Source organism: Heptranchias perlo, unplaced genomic scaffold (assembly GCF_035084215.1).
Source record: "Heptranchias perlo isolate sHepPer1 unplaced genomic scaffold, sHepPer1.hap1 HAP1_SCAFFOLD_143, whole genome shotgun sequence".
In the NCBI taxonomy this organism is placed as follows: domain Eukaryota; kingdom Metazoa; phylum Chordata; class Chondrichthyes; order Hexanchiformes; family Hexanchidae; genus Heptranchias; species Heptranchias perlo.
In genome coordinates this window covers 1183480-1205259 of record NW_027138678.1, presented here as the reverse complement: position 1 = coordinate 1205259, position 21780 = coordinate 1183480, and the positions used below count along the sequence as shown (strand labels likewise).

General features: G+C 47.8%; 1 protein-coding gene across 1 annotated transcript in view; it reads left to right on the top strand.

Annotated features, from left to right (window-relative positions):
• Positions 1–14851, top strand: part of LOC137308902 (RNA binding protein fox-1 homolog 1-like) — a 35537-nt gene extending 20686 nt beyond the window's left edge. The window contains exons 6-10 of the mRNA XM_067977338.1: positions 875–1013; positions 1437–1476; positions 3597–3658; positions 7480–7555; positions 10028–14851. Of these exons, the coding sequence (XP_067833439.1) occupies positions 875–1013; positions 1437–1476; positions 3597–3658; positions 7480–7555; positions 10028–10072 (362 nt within the window). The 3' untranslated portion in view covers positions 10073–14851. The remainder of the gene's footprint in view (positions 1–874; positions 1014–1436; positions 1477–3596; positions 3659–7479; positions 7556–10027) is intronic.
• Positions 14852–21780: the final 6929 nt, after the last annotated feature.

Genomic DNA, 21780 nt, shown 5'->3' with positions numbered 1-21780 from the left:
AAAGGCTATGGGCCCTGACAGTCTAACCACCTCCCCTTGACATTCAACGGCATTACCATCGCCGAATCCCCCACCATCAACATCCTGGGGGTCACCATTGACCAGAAACTTAACTGGACCAGCCATATAAATACTGTGGCTACAACAGCAGGTCAGAGGCTGGGTATTCTGCGGCGAGTGACTCACCTCCTGACTTCCCAAAGCCTTTCCACCATCTACAAGGCACAAGTCAGGAGTGTGTTGGAATACTCTCCACTTGCCTGGATGAGTGCAGCTCCAACAACACTCAAGAAGCTCGACACCATCCAGGACAAAGCAGCCCGCTTGATTGGCACCCCATCCACCACCCTAAACATTCACTCCCTTCACCACCGGCGCACCGTGGCTGCAGTGTGGACCATCCACAGGATGCACTGCAGCAACTCGCCAAGGCTTCTTCGACAGCACCTCCCAAACCCGCGACCTCTCCCACCGAGAAGGACAAGAGCAGCAGGCACATGGGGACAACACCACCTGCACGTTCCCCTCCGAGTCACACACCATCCCGACTTGGAAATATATCACCGTTCCTTCATCGTCGCTGGGTCAAAATCCTGGAACTCCCTTCCTAACAGCACTGTGGGAGAACCTTCACCACACGGACTGCAGCGGTTCAAGAAGGCGGCTCACCACCACCTTCTCAAGGGGCAATTAGGGATGGGCAATAAATGCCGGCCTCGCCAGTGATGCCCACATCCCAATATAAAAAAAATTCCCAGTCCTATGGGGATTGCCAGTTCTGTAAGAATTCCCAGCGATGTAGGGATTCCCAGCCCTATGTGGTGGAATGTTGGGGTTTCTCTCGTCTCACTGCTTTCTCTCTGTCTCCTTTCAGTGGCCGGATTCCCGTACCCCATGGCGGCGGCTGCTCCAGCTATGGCCTACAGAGGGACTCACGTACGAGGCCGGGGCAGGGCTGTGTACAACACCATTCGGGCAGCGACAATGCCATCTCCCATGCCAGCCTACGGAGGGTAGGTATGGGGGGGAAACGGAGAGTCTTTCTGCTTGGGCAGCGAGTTGTTCTGATCTGGAATTCGCTGCCTGAAAGGGCGGTGGGAGCAGATTCAATCATAACTTTCAAAAGGAGGAATCGGAGAAATACTCGAAGGGTAAAATTTACAGGGCTGTGGGGGAAAGAGCAGGGGGGAGTGGGACCAATCGGAGAGCTCTTTCACAGAGCCAGCACAGGTACGACGGGCCGAATGGCCTCCTCCTGCGCCGTCTGATTCTGTGATTCAGCGAGTGGGTTTTGTTCTCTTTGGGGAAACAATATTCCTGTGATGTGAAATGAAGAAAACACGAGGATTGGGGGGAGTTGATTGGCAGAGTATGAAACTCGAAGGATGATGTAACTCGCTGACACTAATTTGCTCTTCTCTTTCTCTGATTTGTAGGGTTGTTTACCAGGACGGATTATACGGGGCTGATCTCTATGTAGGTAGCCAATCATTGTGTGGAACAGTGCTGAGAATTAGTACATGTCTCATCTTATACTCTGTGTGTTATCGCTCTCTCTCTCTCTCTCTATCTCTCTCTCTGTCTCTCCCCTCTCTCTCTCTCGCTCTATCCCGCTCTCTGCCTCTCTCTCGCTCTCTCTCTTTCTCTCTCTTGCTATCTCTCTCTCTCCCCCCAATCTCTCTCTCTCTCGCCCTCTCTCTCTCCCTCTGTCTCTCTCTCTCTCTCTTTCTCTCGCCCTGTCTTTCTCTCTTCCTCTGCCTCTCTCCCTCTGTCCCGCTCTATCTCTCTATCTCTCTCTCTCTCCCCCCAATCTCTCTCTCTCTCGCCCTCTCTCTCTCCCTCTGTCTCTCTTTCTCTCTCTCTTTCTCTCGCCCTGTCTTTCTCTCTCCCTCTGCCTCTCTCCCTCTGTCCCGCTCCATCTCTCTCTCTCTCCCCCCAATCTCTCTCTCTCTCGCCCTGTCTCTCTCCCTCTGTCTCTCTCTGTCTCTCTTTCTCTCGCCCTGTCTTTCTCTCTCCCTCTGTCCCACTCTAACTCTCTCTCTCCCTCTCTCTCTCCCTCTCCCTCTCTCCCTCCCACTCTCTGCGTCTCCCTATGTCCTGCTCTCGCTCTATCTCGCTCTCTCTCTCGCTCTCCCTCTCTCTCTCTCCCGTTCTCCCTCTCCCTCTGTCCCGCTCTCTCTCTCTCCCCCTCTCTCTCCTTCCCTCTCTCTCTCAACCTCTCTCTCACACTCTCTCGCTCTCTCTCTCACCCACTCTCTCTCTCTCCCTCTCTCTCTCCCTCTGTCCCGCTCTCTCTCTCTCCCGGTTCTCCCTCTCACCCTCTCTTGCTCACTGTCTCTCTCCCTCACTCTCTCTCTCTCTCTCTCTGTCTCTCTCTCACTCTCTCTCTCTGTCTCTCTCTCTGTCTGTCTCTCACTCGCTCGCTCTCTCTCTCCCTCTCCCTCTCTCTCTCTCCCGTTCTCCCTCTCCCTCTCCCTCTGTCCCGCTCTCTCTCTCTCCCCCTCTCTCTCCTTCCCTCTCTCTCTCAACCTCTCTCTCACACTCTCTCGCTCTCTCTCTCACCCACTCTCTCTCTCTCCCTCTCTCTCTCCCTCTGTCCCGCTCTCTCTCTCTCCCGGTTCTCCCTCTCACTCTCTCTTGCTCACTGTCTCTCTCCCTCACTCTCTCTCTCTCTCTCTCTGTCTCTCTCTCACTCTCTCTCTCTGTCTCTCTCTCTGTCTGTCTCTCGCTCGCTCGCTCTCTCTCTCCCTCTCCCTCTGTCCCGCTCTCGCACTCTATCTCTCCCTCTCTCTCTCTTTCTCGCTCTCTCACTCGCTCTTTCTCTGTCTGTCTCTCTCTCTGACTGCTTCTCTCGCTTTCTCTGTCTGTCTGTCTGTCTCTCTCTCCCTCTCTCTCTGTTTTTCTCTCTCTCTCTCTCCCCCCTTGTCTTTCTCTCTCTCCCTCTCTCTTTCTCTCCCCCCTTGTCTCTCCCTATCTCTTTCTCTTCTCTCTTTCTGTCTCCCCCCTTGTCTCTCTCTCTGTTTGTTCCTCTCTCCCTATCTCTCTCCCTCTCCCCCCTTGTCTCTCCCTATCTCTCTCCCTCTCTGTCTCTCCCCCTTGTCTCTCCCCCCTTGTCTCCCTCTCTCTATCCCTCTCTCTCCCCTTGTCTCTCCCTATCTCTCTCTGTCTCTATCTCTCTGTTTGTTCCTCTCTCTCTCCCACCTTGTCTCTCTCTCTCTCTCTCCCTATCTCTCTCTCTCTCTCTGTCTCTCCCCCTTGTGTTTCCCCCCTTGTCTCTCTCTCTCTATCCCTCTCCCTCTCTCTCCCCTTGTCTCTCCCCTCTCTGTCTCTCTCTCTCTGTTTGTTCCTCTCTCTCCCTATCTCTCTCTCCCTCTCTCTTTCTCTCCCCCTTGTCTCTCCCCCCTTGTCTCTCTCTCTCTATCCCTCTCTCCCCCCTTGTCTCTCCCTATCTCTCTCTGTCTCTATCTCTCTGTTTGTTCCTCTCTCTCTCCCACCTTGTCTCTCTCTCTCTCCCTCTCGTCTCTCTCTCTCTCTCTCTCCCTCTATCTTATCCTGCCTCCTGATTAGCTTCTGACCTGTTCTGTTTCGTGTTTCAGGGTGGTTATGCCACTTACAGAATGGCCCAACCTGCTGCAGCCACCACTGCCTACAGTGACGGGTGAGTGTCTCCCCACCAACTCTCCCAACGGAGACTCTCGCGATGTGGAGACGGAAATTTCACAATCCGTGGGACATTCAGGCTTTGATTGAAACATAGTGAAAGAGGCACATTAGGAACTGGAGTCGGATCATGGGATCAGGAGGAGGCCATTCAGCCCCTCGAGCCTGCTCCGCCATTCAATCAGATCATGGCTGACCTGTACCCCAACTCCATTTACCTGCCTTTGCTCCCTGTCCCTCGATACCCAACAAAAATCTATCGATCTCAGACTTGAAAGCTCGAATTTCACCACCCAGCATTCACAGCCTTTTAGGGGAGAGAGTTCCAGGTTTACAGGACCCTCTGTGTGAAGAAATAGTTTCTCCATATCTATCCTATCTTCACTCAGAGGGTGATGAATCTTTGGAATTCTCTACCCCAGACGGCTGAGTCATTGAGTATATTCAAGGCTGGGATCGGTAGATTTCTGGACTCTCGGGGAATCGAGGGATATGGGGATCGGGCGGGAAAGTGGAGTTGAGGTCGAAGATCAGCCATGATCTGATTGAATGGGGGAGCAGGCTCGAGGGGCCGAACGGCCCACTCCTGCTCCTATTTCTTATCGAATCCTAGTAACATTTTAAACACCTCAATCCGTTCACCCCTTAATACTCAAGGGAATACAGGCCTCGCCTCTGTAACCTGGCCCCATAATTTAACCCTATTATTCTGGTGAATCTGGGCTGTACCCACCCTCCATGGCCAACGTATCCTTCCTGAGATACGGTGCCCGGAACTGAACCCAGTGTCTCCAGATGGGGCCTGACCCAGGGCTCGGTACAGATGGAACATCACTGCCCCCCCCCCCCCCCCCCTTTGTATTCCCCTGGAGATAAAGGCCCACATTATGACGTGGGTTAGGAACAAAGCAATTCTCTAATGGAGTTCAGGTGGAATTGTTACCTTGTAGTTCAGGATGAATAGTCTCCCGGTTGAAAGTCAAAATGAAGACCTGGAAGGGAAGAGAGAGGAGCCTGAGGATGGAGTGGATCAGGAATTGGAGTGGGTTGGGTTTGGTTGGAGATTAAAGCAGCACTGGATTACAGAGTGGAGTGGGATTGCGTTGGATTGCATTGGGTTTGGTTGGAGAGTAAAGCAGCACTGGATTACAGAGTGGAGTGGGGTTGCATTGGAGTGGGTTCCTTTAGGCATAGAGTCATAGAGTCATAGAGTTATACAGCACGGATAGAGGCCCTTCGGCCCATCGTGTCAGCGCCGGCCATCAGCCCTGTCTACTCTAATCCCTGGGCTGGGAATTCTCTTGGAGTTGCTCGCTGGACGTTATGGTGGCAGAGTGGGAGCATCGCCAGGGAAATCCCCGGTGGAAATCCCCGGTGGAAATGATTGGCTTAGGGATGGGATATATTCGTAGAATCATGGGAAGTTACGGCACAGAAGGAGGCCATTTGGCCCATTGTATCCGTGCCGGCCGAAAATGAGCCACCCAGCCTAATCCCACTCTCCCGCACTCGGTCCGTAGCCCTGTAGGTCACGGCTCTTCAGGGGCACATCCAGGGATTTTTTAAATGAGTTGAGGGTTTCTGCCTCTCCCACCCTCTCAGGCAGTGAGTTCCAGACTCCCACCACCCTCTGGGTGAAAACATTTCTCCTCAGCTCCCCTCTAATCTTTCTACCAATCACTTTGTCCCCTGGTTATTGACCCCTCCGCTAAGGGAAATAGGTCCTTCCTGTCCACTCTATCTCGGCCCCTCATAATTTTATACACCTCAATTAAATCTCCCCTCAGCCTCCTCTGTTCCAAGGAAAACAACCCCAGCCTATCCAATCTCTCCTCATAGCTAAAATTCTCCAGTCCTGGCAACATCCTCATAAATCTCCTCTGCACCCTCTCTAGTGCGATCACATCCTTCCTGTAATGTGGTGACCAGAACTGTACTCAGTACTCAAGCTGTGGCCTAACTAGTGTTTTATACAGTTCCAGCATAACCTCCCTGCTCTTATATTCTATGCCTCGGCTAATAAGGGAAAGTATCCCTATGCCTTTTTCACCACCTTATCTACCTGTCCTGCTACCTTCAGGGATCTGCGGACATGCACTCCAAGGTCCCTCACTCCCTCTACACCTCTCAGTATCCTCCCATTTATTGTGTATTCCCTTGCCTTGTTTGCTCTCCCCAAATGCATTACCTCACACTTCTCCGGATTGAATTCCATTTGCCACTTTTCTGCCCACCTGACCAGTCCATTGATATCTTCCTGCAGTCTACAGCTTTCCTCCTCACTATCAACCGCACGGACAATTTTTGTATCATCTGCAAACTTCTTAATCATGCCCCCTACATTTAAGTTTAAATCATTAATGTATATCATAAAAAGCAAGGGACCCAGTACTGAGCCTTGAGGAACCCCACTGGAAACAGCCTTCCAGACACAAAAACACCCGTCGACCATTACCCTTTGCTTCCTGACAATTTTGGATCCAATTTGCCAGATTCCCTTGGATCCCATGGGCTTTTACTTTTTTGACCAGTCTACCATGTGGGACCTTGTCAAAAGCCTTGCTAAAATCCATGGAGACCACATCAAACGTGCTACCCTCATCGACCCTCCTTGTTACCTCCTCAAAAAATTCAATCAAGTTAGTCAGACACGACCTCCCCTTAACAAATCCATGCTGACTGTCCTTGATTAACCCGTGCCTTTCTAAATGATGATTAACACTGTCCCTCAGAATTGATTGCAATAAGTTGCTTTGATTGCGGCCTGGATGGCAGAATCAGATTGGTTTGGATTGGGCCATGAAGAGGTTGACTTGGTTGGGGGATGCAGGGAGCTGGGTTGGATATGTACAGCAGAGTTGGTTGGATCTGGTATGATGGAATGGACCATTGTGGGGAGGTGAGTGGAGTGAGGCAGAAAAGTTAATATATTTGGATTTGGCTAAAGTTCAATTTTCCTTGCAGTTTTTCATACTTGGTAGTTGCCTTTTCAAATTCGTTCATGGGATGTGGGCGTCGCTGGCGAGGCCGGCATTTATTGCCCATCCCTAATTGCCCCTTGAGAAGGTGGTGGTGAGCCGCCTTCTTGAACCGCTGCAGTCCGTGTGGTGAAGGTTCTCCCACAGTGCTGTTAGGAAGGGAGTTCCAGGATTTTGACCCAGCGACGATGAAGGAACGGCCGATATATTTCCAAGTCGGGATGGTGTGTGACTCGGAGGGGAACGTGCAGGTGGTGTTGTTCCCATGTGCCTGCTGCTCTTGTCCTTCAAGGTGGTAGAGGTCGCGGGTTTGGGAGGTGCTGTCGAAGAAGCCTTGGCGAGTTGCTGCAGTGCATCCTGTGGATGGTCCACACTGCAGCCACGGTGCGCCGGTGGTGAAGGGAGTGAATGTTTCGGGTGGTGGATGGGCTGTCAGATAACCTGTATGAGCTCAAGCTGAGGTTTGGGGGGGAGCAACGCCGGCACATAAGAACATAAGAAATAGGAGCAGGAGTGGGCCGTTCGGCCCCTCGAGCCTGCTCCGCCATTCAATCAGATCATGGCTGATCTTCGACCTCAGCTCCACTTTCCCGCCCGATCCCCGTATCCCTCGATTCCCCGAGAGTCCAAAAATCTATCGATCTCAGCCTTGAACTTACTCAACGACTGAGCATCCACAGCTGCTATCGAAACATTCACCAGAAAGTGAAATATCGTGACAACAGGAGGGTTTCTGTGACAGGCGGGCAGGATCACAAGTCCATGTGTTTTCCGGTCAGCCCTCAACTTTGGACATCCAGTTGTCGAGACTCACACTAACTCGGTCCCTTGAATCTTGCAGATACGGCAGAGTGTACACGACGGCCGACCCCTATCATCATGCGTTGGGACCTGCTGCGGCATATGGTGTTGGAATGGTGAGTGGTGAACATCGGGCAGCGTCGGTGGAGAGAGAAACAGAGTTAACATTTCAGGTCGCTGACCTTTCCATCAGAACTGGGAGAAGTTAGGTATTTATCCGATTGTGAGCGAGTGCAGAGCCAGGGGTGAAAAGGAGAAAGGGGGGGGGGAAGGAAAGAACAAATGGGAAGGTCTGTGATAGGGTGGAGGGCAGGACTGATTAAATGAGCATTGGGACGATGGTGTTGAGTTCAGAAGGTTGTAAAGTTCCCAATGGAAAGGTGAGGTGCTGTTCCTCGAGCTTCTGTTGAGCTTCTTTGGAGCAGTGTAGGAAGTCGAGAAGAGGGAGGTCAGAGTTTTTTCATTTTTTGTTCATGGGATGTGGGCGTCGCTGGCGAGGCCGGCATTTATTGCCCATCCCTAATTGCCCCTTGAGAAGGTGGTGGTGAGCCGCCTTCTTGAACCGCTGCAGTCCGTGTGGTGACGGTTCTCCCACAGTGCTGTTAGGATGTTCCAGGATTTTGACCCAGTGACGATGAAGGAACGGCCGATATATTTCCAAGTCGGGATGGTGTGTGACTTAGAGGGGAACGTGCAGGTGGTGTTGTTCCCATGTGCCTGCTGCCCTTGTCCTTCTAGGTGGTAGAGGTCGCGGGTTTGGGAGGTGCTGTCGAAGAAGCCTTGGCGAGTTGCTGCAGTGCATCCTGTGGATGGTACACACTGCAGCCACGGTGCGCCGGTGGTGAAGGGGGTGAATGTTTAGGGTGGTGGATGGGGTGCCAATCAAGCGGGCTGCTTTGCCCTGGATGGTGTCGAGCTTCTTGAGTGTTGTTGGAGCTGCACTCATCCAGGCAAGTGGAGAGTATTCCATCATACTCCTGACTTGTGCCTTGTAGATGGTAGAAAGGCTTTGGGGAGTCAGGAGGTGAGTCACTCACTGCAGATTACCCAGCCTCTGACCTGCTGTTGTAGCCACAGTATTTATATGGCTGGTCCAGTTAAGTTTCTGGTCAATGGTGACCCCCAGGATGTTGATGGTGGGGGATTCGGCGATGGTAATGCCGTTGAATGTCAAGGGGAGGTGGTTAGACTCTCTCTTGTGGGACAGAGAATTAAAGTAAAATGTGACCAGAAGCTCAGGGTCACACTTGTGGATTGGACGGAGGTGGTCAGCAAAGTATAGATTGAGTTCAACAACTTTAGATCAGAACCACTGCTGCCATTTCCTCGGTCAGCAGGTGCTGGTAATGGTTCTGCTGCTTCAATTCACAGCCCCTGTTGATCCATCTTTCATTTCTTAACTCGTCCCTTTTCCTTTGCACCTTCTACACATTTGTCATTTAATTATTTCTGCCCTCCATCAAAAACCTCCCCATTTGTTCTCCTCCCCCTCTTCTCCCCAGCTCCGTACTTGTTTATAAACTGTTCAATCTCAAACATCTTCCACTTCCGATGAGAGGTCATCGACCTGAAAGGTTAACGGCAGTTTCTCTCGCCTCAGATACTGCCAGACCTGGCGAGTGTTTCCAGCATTTTCTGATTTTATCATTTGCAAAAATAACCGATTTCAAGTGGAATCAATAATCTGTGATTTGGTGCATGTTGGGTTTATATCAATAACCTGAGATATCCCCTGTATTGGGATCTATCAATAATCTGAGATATCCCCTGTATTGGGATCTATCAATAACCTGAGATATCCCCTGTATTGGGATCTATCAATAATCTGAGATATTCCCTGTATTGGGATATATCAATAATCTGAGCTATTCCCTGTATTGGGATCTATCAATAATCTGGGATATTCCCTGCATTGGGATCTATCAATAATCTGGGATATTCCCTGTATTGGGATCTATCAATAATCTGAGATATTCCCTGTATTGGGATCTATCAATAATCTGGGATATTCCCTGCATTGGGATCTATCAATAATCTGGGATATTCCCTGTATTGGGATCTATCAATAATCTGAGATATTCCCTGTATTGGGATCTATCAATAATCTGAGATATTCCCTGTATTGGGATCAATCAATAATCTGAGATACTCCCTGTATTGGGATCAATCAATAATCTGAGATATTCCCTGTATCAGGATCTATCAATAATCTGAGATACTCCCTGTATTGGGATCAATCAATAATCTGGGATATTCCCTGTATTGGGATCTATCAATAATCTGGGCTATTTCCTGTATTGGGATCAATCAATAATCTGAGATATTCCCTGTATTGGGATCAATCAATAATCTGGGCTATTCCCTGTATTGGGATCAATCAATAATCTGGGATATTCCCTGTATTGGGATCAATCAATAATCTGGGCTATTCCCTGTATTGGGATCAATCAATAATCTGAGATACTCCCTGTATTGGGATCTATCAATAATCTGAGATCCTCCCTGTGTTGAGTCAGTCTTGGTTCTATTTGTGTTCCCCAGACTCTCTCCCATAGTTACTAACCAGTGCCTTCTTTGTCCCATTCCAGGCCAGTCTGTATCGAGGAGGTTACAACAGATTCACACCCTACTGAGCGGGACTTTGACTGGGCAGCGTTTTCCCGACGATGGCTGTGATGGGGTCCATCAGTTTTCTGCACTCACTGGATAACGTAAAGTTTCCCTCCCCTCTGCGGGGTGACATGTGCCTTGGACCTTTTGTGCTGTGCAAACTCTAGATGTTTGGATGTAGGAAACGACTCTTTGACTTGTTAAATTTACTTGAGGAAGAAGCATTGGATGCAATCAGGGAGCTTGGACTGACTGAGATCTTAACCACCTCCTGAATATTAACCGCGGGGAGGGAGTCAGTGGGGTCACTCACATTAACAATTAGTAATTAACATTCATTTTCAGACTGGTTACATTTATCGAGACTGTAGCAGGAGGGAGCAATGGTTCGCAATTTTAACAGCAACTTTCTTGATGCTGGAGGCAGGTTCTGCATCCTGGGATATCCCTGGATTACAACCCTCCGTGTTGACCAGGAGATGCATGACTTCTGGTCTTTGAAAGGTAGACAGCATGAAATCACTTCAACCTGCCACCCTCCCGATTTTGTTGGAGGCTTCCCAGACCCCCAGAATTTCACAGAATCTGACAGGACAGAAACAGGCCGTTCGGCCCATCGGGTCTGTGCGGGGGTTTATGCTCCACACGAGTCTCGTCTCTCCCTGTTTCAACAGACCAGTCTATTCCCTTCTCCCTCATGTGTTCATCCAGCTTCCCCTTAAATGACCAAAATGTGATTGGGATGATTGAGAACTTCAAAAGAACTTGGGGAGAGGTCTCACTGTAAAAGGTGTCAACAAGAGTGAGACTCTTTATAGAGACTCTCACTATCGGGGTCACCGATAGTGAGAGTCTCTATAAAGGGGGTCATCGATAGTGAGACTCTCTCTATAAAGGGGGTCACCGATAGTGAGACTCTCTCTATAAAGGGGGTCATCGATAGTGAGACTCTCTCTATAAAGGGGGTCATCGATAGTGAGACTCTCTCTATAAAGGGGGTCACCGATAGTGAGACTCTCTCTATAAAGGGGGTCACCGATAGTGAGACTCTCTCTATAAAGGGGGTCACCGATAGTGAGAGTCTCTCTATAAAGGGGGTCATCGATAGTGAGACTCTCTCTATAAAGGGGGTCACCGATAGTGAGACTCTCTCTATAAAGGGGGTCATCGATAGTGAGACTCTCTCTATAAAGGGGGTCACCGATAGTGAGAGTCTCTCTATAAAGGGAGTCACCGATAGTGAGACTCTCTCTATAAAGGGGGTCACCGATAGTGAGAGTCTCTATAAAGGGGGTCACCGAGAGTGAGACTCTCTCTATAAAGGGGGTCACCGATAGTGAGAGTCTCTATAAAGGGGGTCATCGATAGTGAGACTCTCTCTATAAAGGGGGTCACCGAGAGTGCTGCATTAGGGTTAGGGTTAGCTTTACTCTGTATCTAACCCTGTACCTGACCCTGGGAGTGTTTGATGGGACAGTGTAGAGGGAGCTTTACTCTGTATCTAACCCTGTACCTGCCCTGGGAGTGTTTGATGGGACAGTGTAGAGGGAGCTTTACTCTGTATCTAACCCTGTACCTGCCCTGGGAGTGTTTGATGGGACAGTGTAGAGGGAGCTTTACTCTGTATCTAACCCTGTACCTGCCCTGGGGGTGTTTGATGGGACAGTGTAGAGGGAGCTTTACTCTGCATCTAACCCTCTACCTGCCCTGGGAGTGTTTGATGCGACATTGTGGTCAGAGCTTTACTCTGTATCTAACCCTGTACCTGCCCTGGGAGTGTTTGATGGGACAGTGTAGAGGGAGCTTTACTCTGTATCTAACCCTATACCTGCCCTGGGAGTGTTTGATGGTAAAGTGTAGAGGGAGCTTTACTCTGTATCTAACCATGTACCTGCCCTGGGAGTGTTTGATGGGACAGTGTAGAGGGAGCTTCACTCTGTATCTAACCCTGTACCTGCCCTGGGAGTGTTTGATGGGACAGTGTAGAGGGAGCTTTACTCTGTATCTAACCCTGTACCTGACCCTGGGAGTGTTTGACAGGACAGTGTAGAGGGAGCTTTACTCTGTATCTAACCCTGTACCTGCCCTGGGAGTGTTTGACAGGACAGTGTAGAGGGAGCTTTATTCTGTATCTAACCCTGTACCTGCCCTGGGAGTGTTTGATGGGACAGTGTAGAGGGAGCTTTACTCTGTATCTAACCCTGTAACTGCCCCTGGGAGTGTTTGATGGGACAGTGTAGAGGGAGCTTTACTCTGTATCTAACCTGTGCTGTACCTGCCCCTGGGAGTGTTTGATGGGACAGTGTAAATGGAGCTTTACTCTGTATCTAACCCTGTACCTGCCCTGGGAGTGTTTGATGGGACAGTGTAGAGGGAGCTTTACTCTGTATCTAACCCGTGCTGTCTCTGATATAATAGTGCTGGCTGTTGATCGCAAGTGTAAATACTGGAATCTGATCCAATCCCTGCACTGACATCCATCCCCCTGACGAGCCCGAATATGCTCATGACTCTCTTCCACCTACAGGATGAGGTTAGAAATGGTTAACCACTATCCCTGATGCCCCTTGTCCAGATGAGGGAGACAGTCCATGAACAGGATTGGAAATGTCCATTTTGAGTGGCTGCAGCTCCTTGGAATTTGTTCAGGCGACTCTGGGCTCCACCTTCCTTCGATTTCCCGTTAGACTGAAAGACTTGCATTTGTACAGCACCTGACACGTCCTCCGCACGACCCAAACACCTCTCCGTGATGAAAAGCACGGTCGAGAGAACATGATAAAGGAGACTTTGTCTCATTGACTCGTTTAAAAGGGGCTCTCATCTTCTTGTTTTGATTTGCTGGGGCACCCCCCACTGTACAGGGTGGAGTCAGGACTTTGTGTCACCTGCTGGAGAAATGGGGGACGGGGCTCGAGGACGGAGAATACGCAGATCAGGGTGTGCAGACGTAACTCACTCCCCATTTGAAAATCAAGAATGCTTTCATTTCTGTACATTTCCCTTAGAACTGCCGACAGTCACGTTTACAATGGGAACGGCCTATGTAAACTTGTCACCCTGTGATTACACCATCTCACCCATTGGAGGCGCTGGTCGGTAATTACACCCCGCCGCCAGGGGAGGCGCTGGTCTGTAATTACACCCCGCCGCCAGGGGAGGCGCTGGTCTGTAATTACACCCCGCCACCAGGGGAGGCGCTGGTCTGTAATTACACCCCGCTGCCAGGGGAGGCGCTGGTCTGTAATTACACCCCGCCACCAGGGGAGGCGCTGGTCTGTAATTACACCCCGCTGCCAGGGGAGGCGCTGGTCTGTAATTACACCCCGCCGCCAGGGGAGGCGCTGGTCTGTAATTACACCCCGCCGCCAGGGGAGGCGCTGGTCTGTAATTACACCCCGCCGCCAGGGGAGGCGCTGGTCTGTAATTACACCCCGCCACCAGGGGAGGCGCTGGTCTGTAATTACACCCCACCGCCAGGGGAGGCGCTGGTCTGTAATTACACCCCGCCGCCAGGGGAGGCGCTGGTCTGTAATTAGACCCCGCCACCAGGGGAGGCGCTGGTCTGTAATTACACCCCGCCGCCAGGGGAGGCGCTGGTCTGTAATTACACCCCGCCACCAGGGGAGGCGCTGGTCTGTAATTAGACCCCGCCACCAGGGGAGGCGCTGGTCTGTAATTACACCCCGCCGCCAGGGGAGGCGCTGGTCTGTAATTACACCCCGCCACCAGGGGAGGCGCTGGTCTGTAATTACACCCCGCCGCCAGGGGAGGCGCTGGTCTGTAATTACACCCCGCCGCCAGGGGAGGCGCTGGTCTGTAATTACACCCCGCCGCCAGGGGAGGCGCTGGTCTGTAATTACACCCCGCCGCCAGGGGAGGCGCTGGTCTGTAATTACACCCCGCCACCAGGGGAGGCGCTGGTCTGTAATTACACCCCGCCACCAGGGGAGGCGCTGGTCTGTAATTACACCCCGCCGCCAGGGGAGGCGCTGGTCTGTAATTACACCCCGCCACCAGGGGAGGCGCTGGTCTGTAATTACACCCTGTTGCCAGAGGAGGCGCTGGTCTGTAATTACACCCCGCCACCAGGGGAGGCGCTGGTCTGTAATTACACCCTGTTGCCAGAGGAGGCGCTGGTCTGTAATTACACCCTGTTGCCAGGGGAGACGCTGGTCTGTAATTACACCCCGCCACCAGGGGAGGCGCTGGTCTGTAATTACACCCTGTTGCCAGGGGAGGCGCTGGTCTGTAATTACACCCTGTCGCCAGGGGAGGCGCTGGTCTGTAATTACACCCCGCCGCCAGAGGAGGCACTGGTCTGTAATTACACCCCGCCACCAGAGGAGGCGCTGGTCTGTAATTACACCCCGCCACCAGAGGAGGCGCTGGTCTGTAATTACACCCTGTTGCCAGGGGAGACGCTGGTCTGTAATTACACCCCGCCACCAGGGGAGGCGCTGGTCTGTAATTACACCCTGTTGCCAGAGGAGGCACTGGTGGGAGGATCTAATTGCAGCCCTCCATTTTGTCACGGGCCATATCCATTATAAACCTGACCACAGGAATTTTTTTAATCGTTATAGTCAGCAGGAAGTGCGCACCAGAGCTAAGGTCTATAACATCTCACTGACTACAAAATAGAACCACAACAAGGCCTGGTCGTTTGGAACCCTTCTCTCAACATCTGCCTCTGACTCCTCTTTCTCTCGCTGCTCTCCTGCACTTGTTCAGAAATTTCTGGTTTTGTGATGGTTTGTGCATGTAGACTAAGATTAATAATAAAGTTTTGTGGTTTTGTACACTGCCGTGCATGGACTGGTTGCATTTTTAAGTAACTCTCCTCTTTGCACGAACACGATGGGAATATTTTCTGATCTTTCATTTCACCCGTTCTTTGCCCCTTTATATCAGTTACTCTTTCTGCTCCATGTTTCTGTGTCATAAGCCTTCTCATAATGAATTTTTCGTTCACTGTGTGTTTATGCCTTATCTGTCCTGTCATTGTACTTCCATCAAGTGGGGACCGTTCTCGTAACTTAATATATTGTGTGCCTGCCCACAATCTCATTCCATTCCTCACTGTGTGCTTCGTCATATAACTCTCTTACTATCACTGAACTCTCAATCCTTTCCGCTGTCGGAATTTCCTGCGCTTTCTCTCCTAGATCTGCACTTAGCGGAGTGGGACAATGCCAAAGGTCCAGAGAGTAGCAAAGATTACACCCCTGTTATAGAAACAAAATGGATAAGCTAGGAAATGATAGACCAGTTAGTCTTACCTGGGTTCGAGGTAAACATAAGGCCATGGTTAATTAACGTAGTTTGCCTAGATTTGTAAAGATTAATATAAATGACTAATTTAAATGCATTATTTGAGGAAATTACATAATTTATTGTAAAAAAAGACTTTGAAAGGACGTTTGATAAACTCACAGGTAAGAGGCTTGTTAGGGTGACCAGAGGAGCAGGAGAAGGCCATTCGGCCCCTCGAGCCTGTTCCGCCATTCAATTAGATCAAGGCTGATCTGTACCGCCTTCCCATTCAGCCGCCTTTGCTCTATATCCCTCGTTAACCAACGAAAATCTATCGCTCTCAGCCTTGAAAGCTCCATTCGACCCCACAGCTTTCTGGGGGAGAGAGTTCGAAGTTACCCTTTGGGTGAAAAAGTGCTTCCTGATTTCCATTCTCTAATTTTAAAATTGTGTCCCCTTCTTCCCCCACCAGAGGAAATGGTTTCTCGGTAACTATCCTATCAAATCAGTTTCTCATTTTAAACACTGTCCGTTCTACGCACCCGAATATTAATAAACATTTGCCTCACCATCCCTTCCTTCACTGTGACTGTAATCTTATTCGTCTCCTCACTCTCTCGGCACTCTCCCTCATTTAGTGTATTTATTGTCTGCACTCTTCGTTCTTTATCTGCAGTCAGAATCCTCCTCTAACTGTTTAATTCTCACTTCATTCTTCTTTTAGTAATCGATCTGCATTCTCAGTCCGTTCTCCTGGATCAATAGTTTCATTTCTGGTTTCATTCCATTCAGTCTCTATTACTTCTGAGCCTAAGAGTCATGTTCTATTGTTGGATTTTTCTGGACTCTCCTTGTTTTATTTTTAATTGTTGTGTTACCATTCCTCCTTTTATTATGTCTGTACGTTTGTCCTTTAATTTACAATCTTTACGTCCTGATTTCCCCTATCCCTCCATTCACTCTTTCTGAATTTACAGCAGCGTGCTCTGATCTTATGCCTCAAGACTCTCAGTTATAAATAGACTGAATGCAGTCTCATTCCCTCCTTTTAGTGTCTGCAAGCTTTTGATTAATTCCTTGCAGCCTTCAATTTTCCACCTCCGCCCTCTACATTGCCATATTTACTGTTCTTTTCTCTTAATGTTTTATTTATAGGTTTACAGCCCCATTACTGTCCCTGGATTCTCATTGTTGTCTTCATGTGCTGCACTCATTCTGTTTTCTTGTAATCTGTCCTCATTTCTTAATTACTGCCGCCACGCTCTCAGTCCTCTATTTATTGTATCTAAACCCTAATACTTTCATTTGTTCCCGAGCCCCCATTACTTTCTCTACAACCTGCCGTCTCTCTTCTCCGTTAACCACCTCTGAACTCTCATTCCTTAAGTTATTGGGGAGTGGGGGATTAAATCCACCTTGGCCGGTAACACAGAGTGACTCGTTTTATGAACTGCCTGAGTTTTGTTTCCATTGAGTTGGTGTGTAAAGCCAGCAGCTGATTCACTGCAGCCCTTTATGTGCTGCTGCACAAGCCAATTTGAATCCCTGCTGTCTCTGCACGTTAATTTATTGATTTCCTGGTTCCCCACACTCGCCTTAATCTTCTTTCTCCAATTGCTTCCCTCATTGTCTCCCATCTCACTGGGTTTTTTTCAGTGTGAGCTCTCATTCCTGAACTTACTTCCTGTGCTCTTCTTTCCCTTTCTGCATTCAGACGCCGTAATTCACTGCAAGTATTTTCAAGCCTTAATTCTTTGTGTTCTCGTATTTTCATTCCATTCATTCAGTCTCAGTCTCCAATTACCTCTCAATGTGCCTGCGACCTTCATTTACTGCTAGCATTTTCATGGCTTTAGTTATGGCGATTGTTTGTTTATTTTTTCCGCACATTTATTCAATCATTAACAGCCTGTACTCCAATTCATTCATTTACTGCCTGTACTCTCATTTATTCATTTACTGCCTGTACTCTCATTCATTCATTGCCTGTACTCTCATTCATTCATTGCCTGTACTCACAAACATTCATTTACTGCCTGTACTCTCATTCATTCATTTACTTCCTGTACTCTCATTCGTTCATTTACTTCCTGTCCTCTCATTCATTCATTTACTGCCTGTACTCCAATTCATTCATTTACTGCCTGTACTCTCATTCGTTCATTTACTGCCTGTACTCTCATTCGTTCATTTACTGCCTGTACTCTCATTCATTCATTTACTGCCTGTACTCTCATTCGTTCATTTACTGCCTGTACTCTCATTCATTCATTGCCTGTACTCTCATTCATTCATTTACTGCCTGTACTCTCATTCATTCATTTACTGCCTGTACTCTCATTCATTCATTTACTGCCTATACTCTTATTCAGCCATTTACTGCCTGTACTCTCATCAATTAACTTACTTCCTGTACTCTCATTCGTTCATTTACTGCCTGTACTCTCATTCATTCATTTACTGGCTGCACTCCCATTCATTCATTTACTACCTGTACTCTCATTCATTCATTGCCTGTACTCTCATTCATTCATTCATTTACTGCCTGTACTCCAAGTCATTCATTTGCTGCCTGTACTCTCATTCATTCATTTACTGCCTGTACTCTTATTCAGCCATTTACTGCCTGTACTCTCATCGATTAACTTACTTCCTGTACTCTCATTCGTTCATTTACTGCCCGTCCTCTCATTCATTCATTTACTGCCTGTACTCCAATTCATTCATTTACTGCCTGTACTCCAATTCATTCATTTACTGCCTGTACTCCCATTCATTCATTTACTGCCTGTACTCCAATTCATTCATTTACTGCCTGTACTCCCATTCATTCATTTACTACCTGTACTCTCATTCGTTCATTTACTGCCTGTACTCTCATTCATTCATTGCCTGTACTCGCATTCATTCATTTACTGCCTGTACTCTTATTCAGCCATTTACTGCCTGTACTCTCATCGATTAATTTACTGCCTGTACTCTCATTCATTCATTTACTGCCTGTACTCTTATTCAGCCATTTACCGCATGTACTCTCATCGATTAATAGACTGCCTGTACTCTCATTCGTTCATTTACTGCCTGTACTCTCATTCGTTCATTTACTGCCTGTACTCTCATTCATTCATTGCCTGTACTCCCATTAATTCATTTACTACCTGTACTCTCATTCGTTCATTTACTGCCTGTACTCTCATTCATTCATTGCCTGTACTCGCATTCATTCATTTACTGCCTGTACTCTTATTCAGCCATTTACTGCCTGTACTCTCATCGATTAATTTACTGCCTGTACTCTCATTCATTCATTTACTGCCTGTACTCTTATTCAGCCATTTACCGCATGTACTCTCATCGATTAATAGACTGCCTGTACTCTCATTCATTCATTTACTGCCTGTACTCCAATTCATTTAATTTACTGCCTGTACTCCAATTCATTCATTTACTGCCTGTACTCTCATTCGTTCATTTACTGCCTGTGCTCTCATTCATTCATTGCCTGTACTCTCATTCGTTCATTTACTGCCTGTACTCCAATTCATCCATTTACTGCCTGTACTCCCATTCATTCATTTGCCGCCTGTATTCTAATTCATCCATTCATTTTCTGCCTGTACTCTCATTCATCCATTTTCTGCCTGTACTCTCATTCATTCATTTTCTGACTATATTCTCATCCATTCATTTTCTGCCTGTACTCTCATTCATCCATTTTCTGCCTGTACTCTCATTCATTCATTTTCTGACTATATTCTCATCCATCCATTTTCTGCCTGTACTCCCATTCATACATTTACTGCCTGCACTCATCATTCATCCTCTCACCGTTTGCACTCTCGTCCAGATCTTTGCTATCTGCTTTCTTTTCTGTTTCTGTGCTCCAATTTCTTAAGCAATGCGACAGACTTTCCCACCTTAATTCATCTCTACTTTATTATTTCTTCCTCCCCTATTTCTGCTTCACTTTCTCATTCCTTAATTCATTCTCTCTGCGCCCTCATTTGTTAATTTACCATCTCTGTACTTTCATTTGCCGTCTCGCCGTCTCTGCAACCTAATTTCTTAATTTGTGGCCTCGCCCTTAATTTCTTAACTCGTCCCTTCGAACTCTCACCGCTTAATTTACTGTCTCATCGCTGTGTTTCCTCCATTTACTACCTCTGTGCTCTCATTAATTAATTGATTGTACACCCCCATTCCATTTTTTAATTTAATATCCTTCTCTTTTCACCCCTTGTCCTTTAATGTCCTTTATTTATTGTGTCTTCAGTCTTTGCTCTTTAATTTGTCGAGGATTTCCTTCCATTTCTTCATCCCCCACCCTTTCCAGCCCTATTCTCCCACTGACCGTGTCTGCATGTCCATTTATCAATGTACTGAGAGACTCCCGTTCCACTAGTTATTATCAGTCTTTGAACGTTTCTTAATTATTGCTTCTGTGTTCTTTAACATACCAGGATTTCTTTCTTCCATTTCTTTCCTCGCTGTCCCTGCTGCACCAAACATTTCTTTGCACTCTATCCACTCTCATTGCCTTGTTTAATGCTCACACTCTCAGACTGTTTCCTAATCATCTCTCCTCCTAGCCCATTCTTGACTGATAATTTAGTTGCTCCCTGATTTACTTTACTGCCTTTGCGTTCTAATATCATTGTTTCGGTGTGAATTCCCACTTGTGTGCCCTGTATTCTCTGCCCCTGTCTCTTTCTCTTTCTGTCCCACTGTCCTTCCCTTTGCCGAGGAACCCAGTAATGACATTTCTACACCTCTACTTTTTAACTTTTGATGAAGGTGCAAAACAGGGGATATGGTTTCAGAAACCTGGAGACTCCGCCCCTGATCTTTGCTTGTGGGGAGAGGCGTACAATGGTCACCAACATCTAAAATACAACTTTCTCCTCACAGCCTCTTCCTGTGGCTCTGAAAGTATTCCCGTTTCCATTTCTACACAAAAACGCCACAGATCCATTCTTTCATTTGCATGCAGCCTTCATTTTCACAATTTATTTCCACCTTTCGCCATTTCAATCTTTCTCCATTTCCTCCGTTCTCAATTTCCACATTTCTCCATTTCCCCCTTTCTCCATTTCCCCCTTTCTCCATTTCCACCATTATCCATTTCCTCCTTTGTCGATTGCCACCTTTCTCCATTTCCACCTTACTCCATTTCCACCTTACTCCATTTCCTCCTTTCTCCATTTCCACCTTTCTCCATTTCCTCCTTTCTCCATTTCCACCTTTATCAATTTCCTTCATTCTCCATTTCTACCTTTCTCCATTTCCTGCTTTCTCAATTTCCAACTTTCTCCATTTCCATCTTTCTCCATTTCCACCTTTCCACATTTCACCTTTCCTTCTTTCTCCATTTCAACGTTTCTCCATTTCTCCATTTCCACCTTTCTCCATTTCCTCCATGCTCCTTTTACTCCCTTCTCCATTTCCACATTTCTCAATTTCCTCCCTTCTCCATTTCCTCCCTTCTCCATTTCCTCCTTTCTCAATTTCCTCCTTTTTCCATTCCCACCTTACACCATTTCCAACTTTTTCAATATCCTCCTTTATCCATTTCCACCTTTCTCCATTTCTTCCTTTCTTCATTTCCATATTTCTCAATTCCCTCCATTCTCCATTTCTACCTTTCTCCATTTCCTGCTTTCTCAATTTATTCCTTTCTCCATTTCCACCTTTCTCCATTTCCACCTTTATCAATTTCCTCCTTGCTCCTTTTACTCCTTTCTCCCTTTCCACCTTTCTCCATCTCCATCTTTCTCAATTTCCTCCTTTCACCATTTCCTACTTTCTCCATTTCCAGCTATCTCCATTTCCACGTTTTTCCATTTCCACATTTCTCCATTTCCTCCTTTCTCCTTTTCCACCAGTCTCCAATTCTCAATTTCCTCCTTACTCCATTTCCACCTTTCTCCGTTTCTCCATTTCCCCCTTTCTCAATTAACTCCTGACTACATTTCCTCCTTTCTCAATTCCCACCTGTCTCCATTTCCACCTTTCTCCATTTCCTCCTTTCCCCATTTCCACCTTTCTCCATTTCCACCTTTCTCCATTTCCACCTTTCTCCATTTCCACCTTTCTCCATTTCCACCTTTCTACATTTCCACCTTTGTCCATTTCCTCCTTTGTCCATTTCCTCCTTTGTCCATTTCCACCTTTCTCCATTTCCACCTTTCTCCATTTCCACCTTTCTACATTTCCACCTTTGTCCATTTCCTCCTTTGTCCATTTCCTCCTTTGTCCATTTCCACCTTTCTCCATTTCCACCTTTCTCCATTTCCACCTTTCTCCATTTCCACCTTTCTCCATTTCCACCTTTCTCCATTTCCACCTTTCTCCATTTCCACCTTTCTCCATTTCCACCTTTCTCAATTTCCACCTTTCTCAATTTCCACCTTTCTCAATTTCCACCTTTCTCCAATTGCACATTTCCCCATTTCCCCTTTCTACATTTCGATCTTTC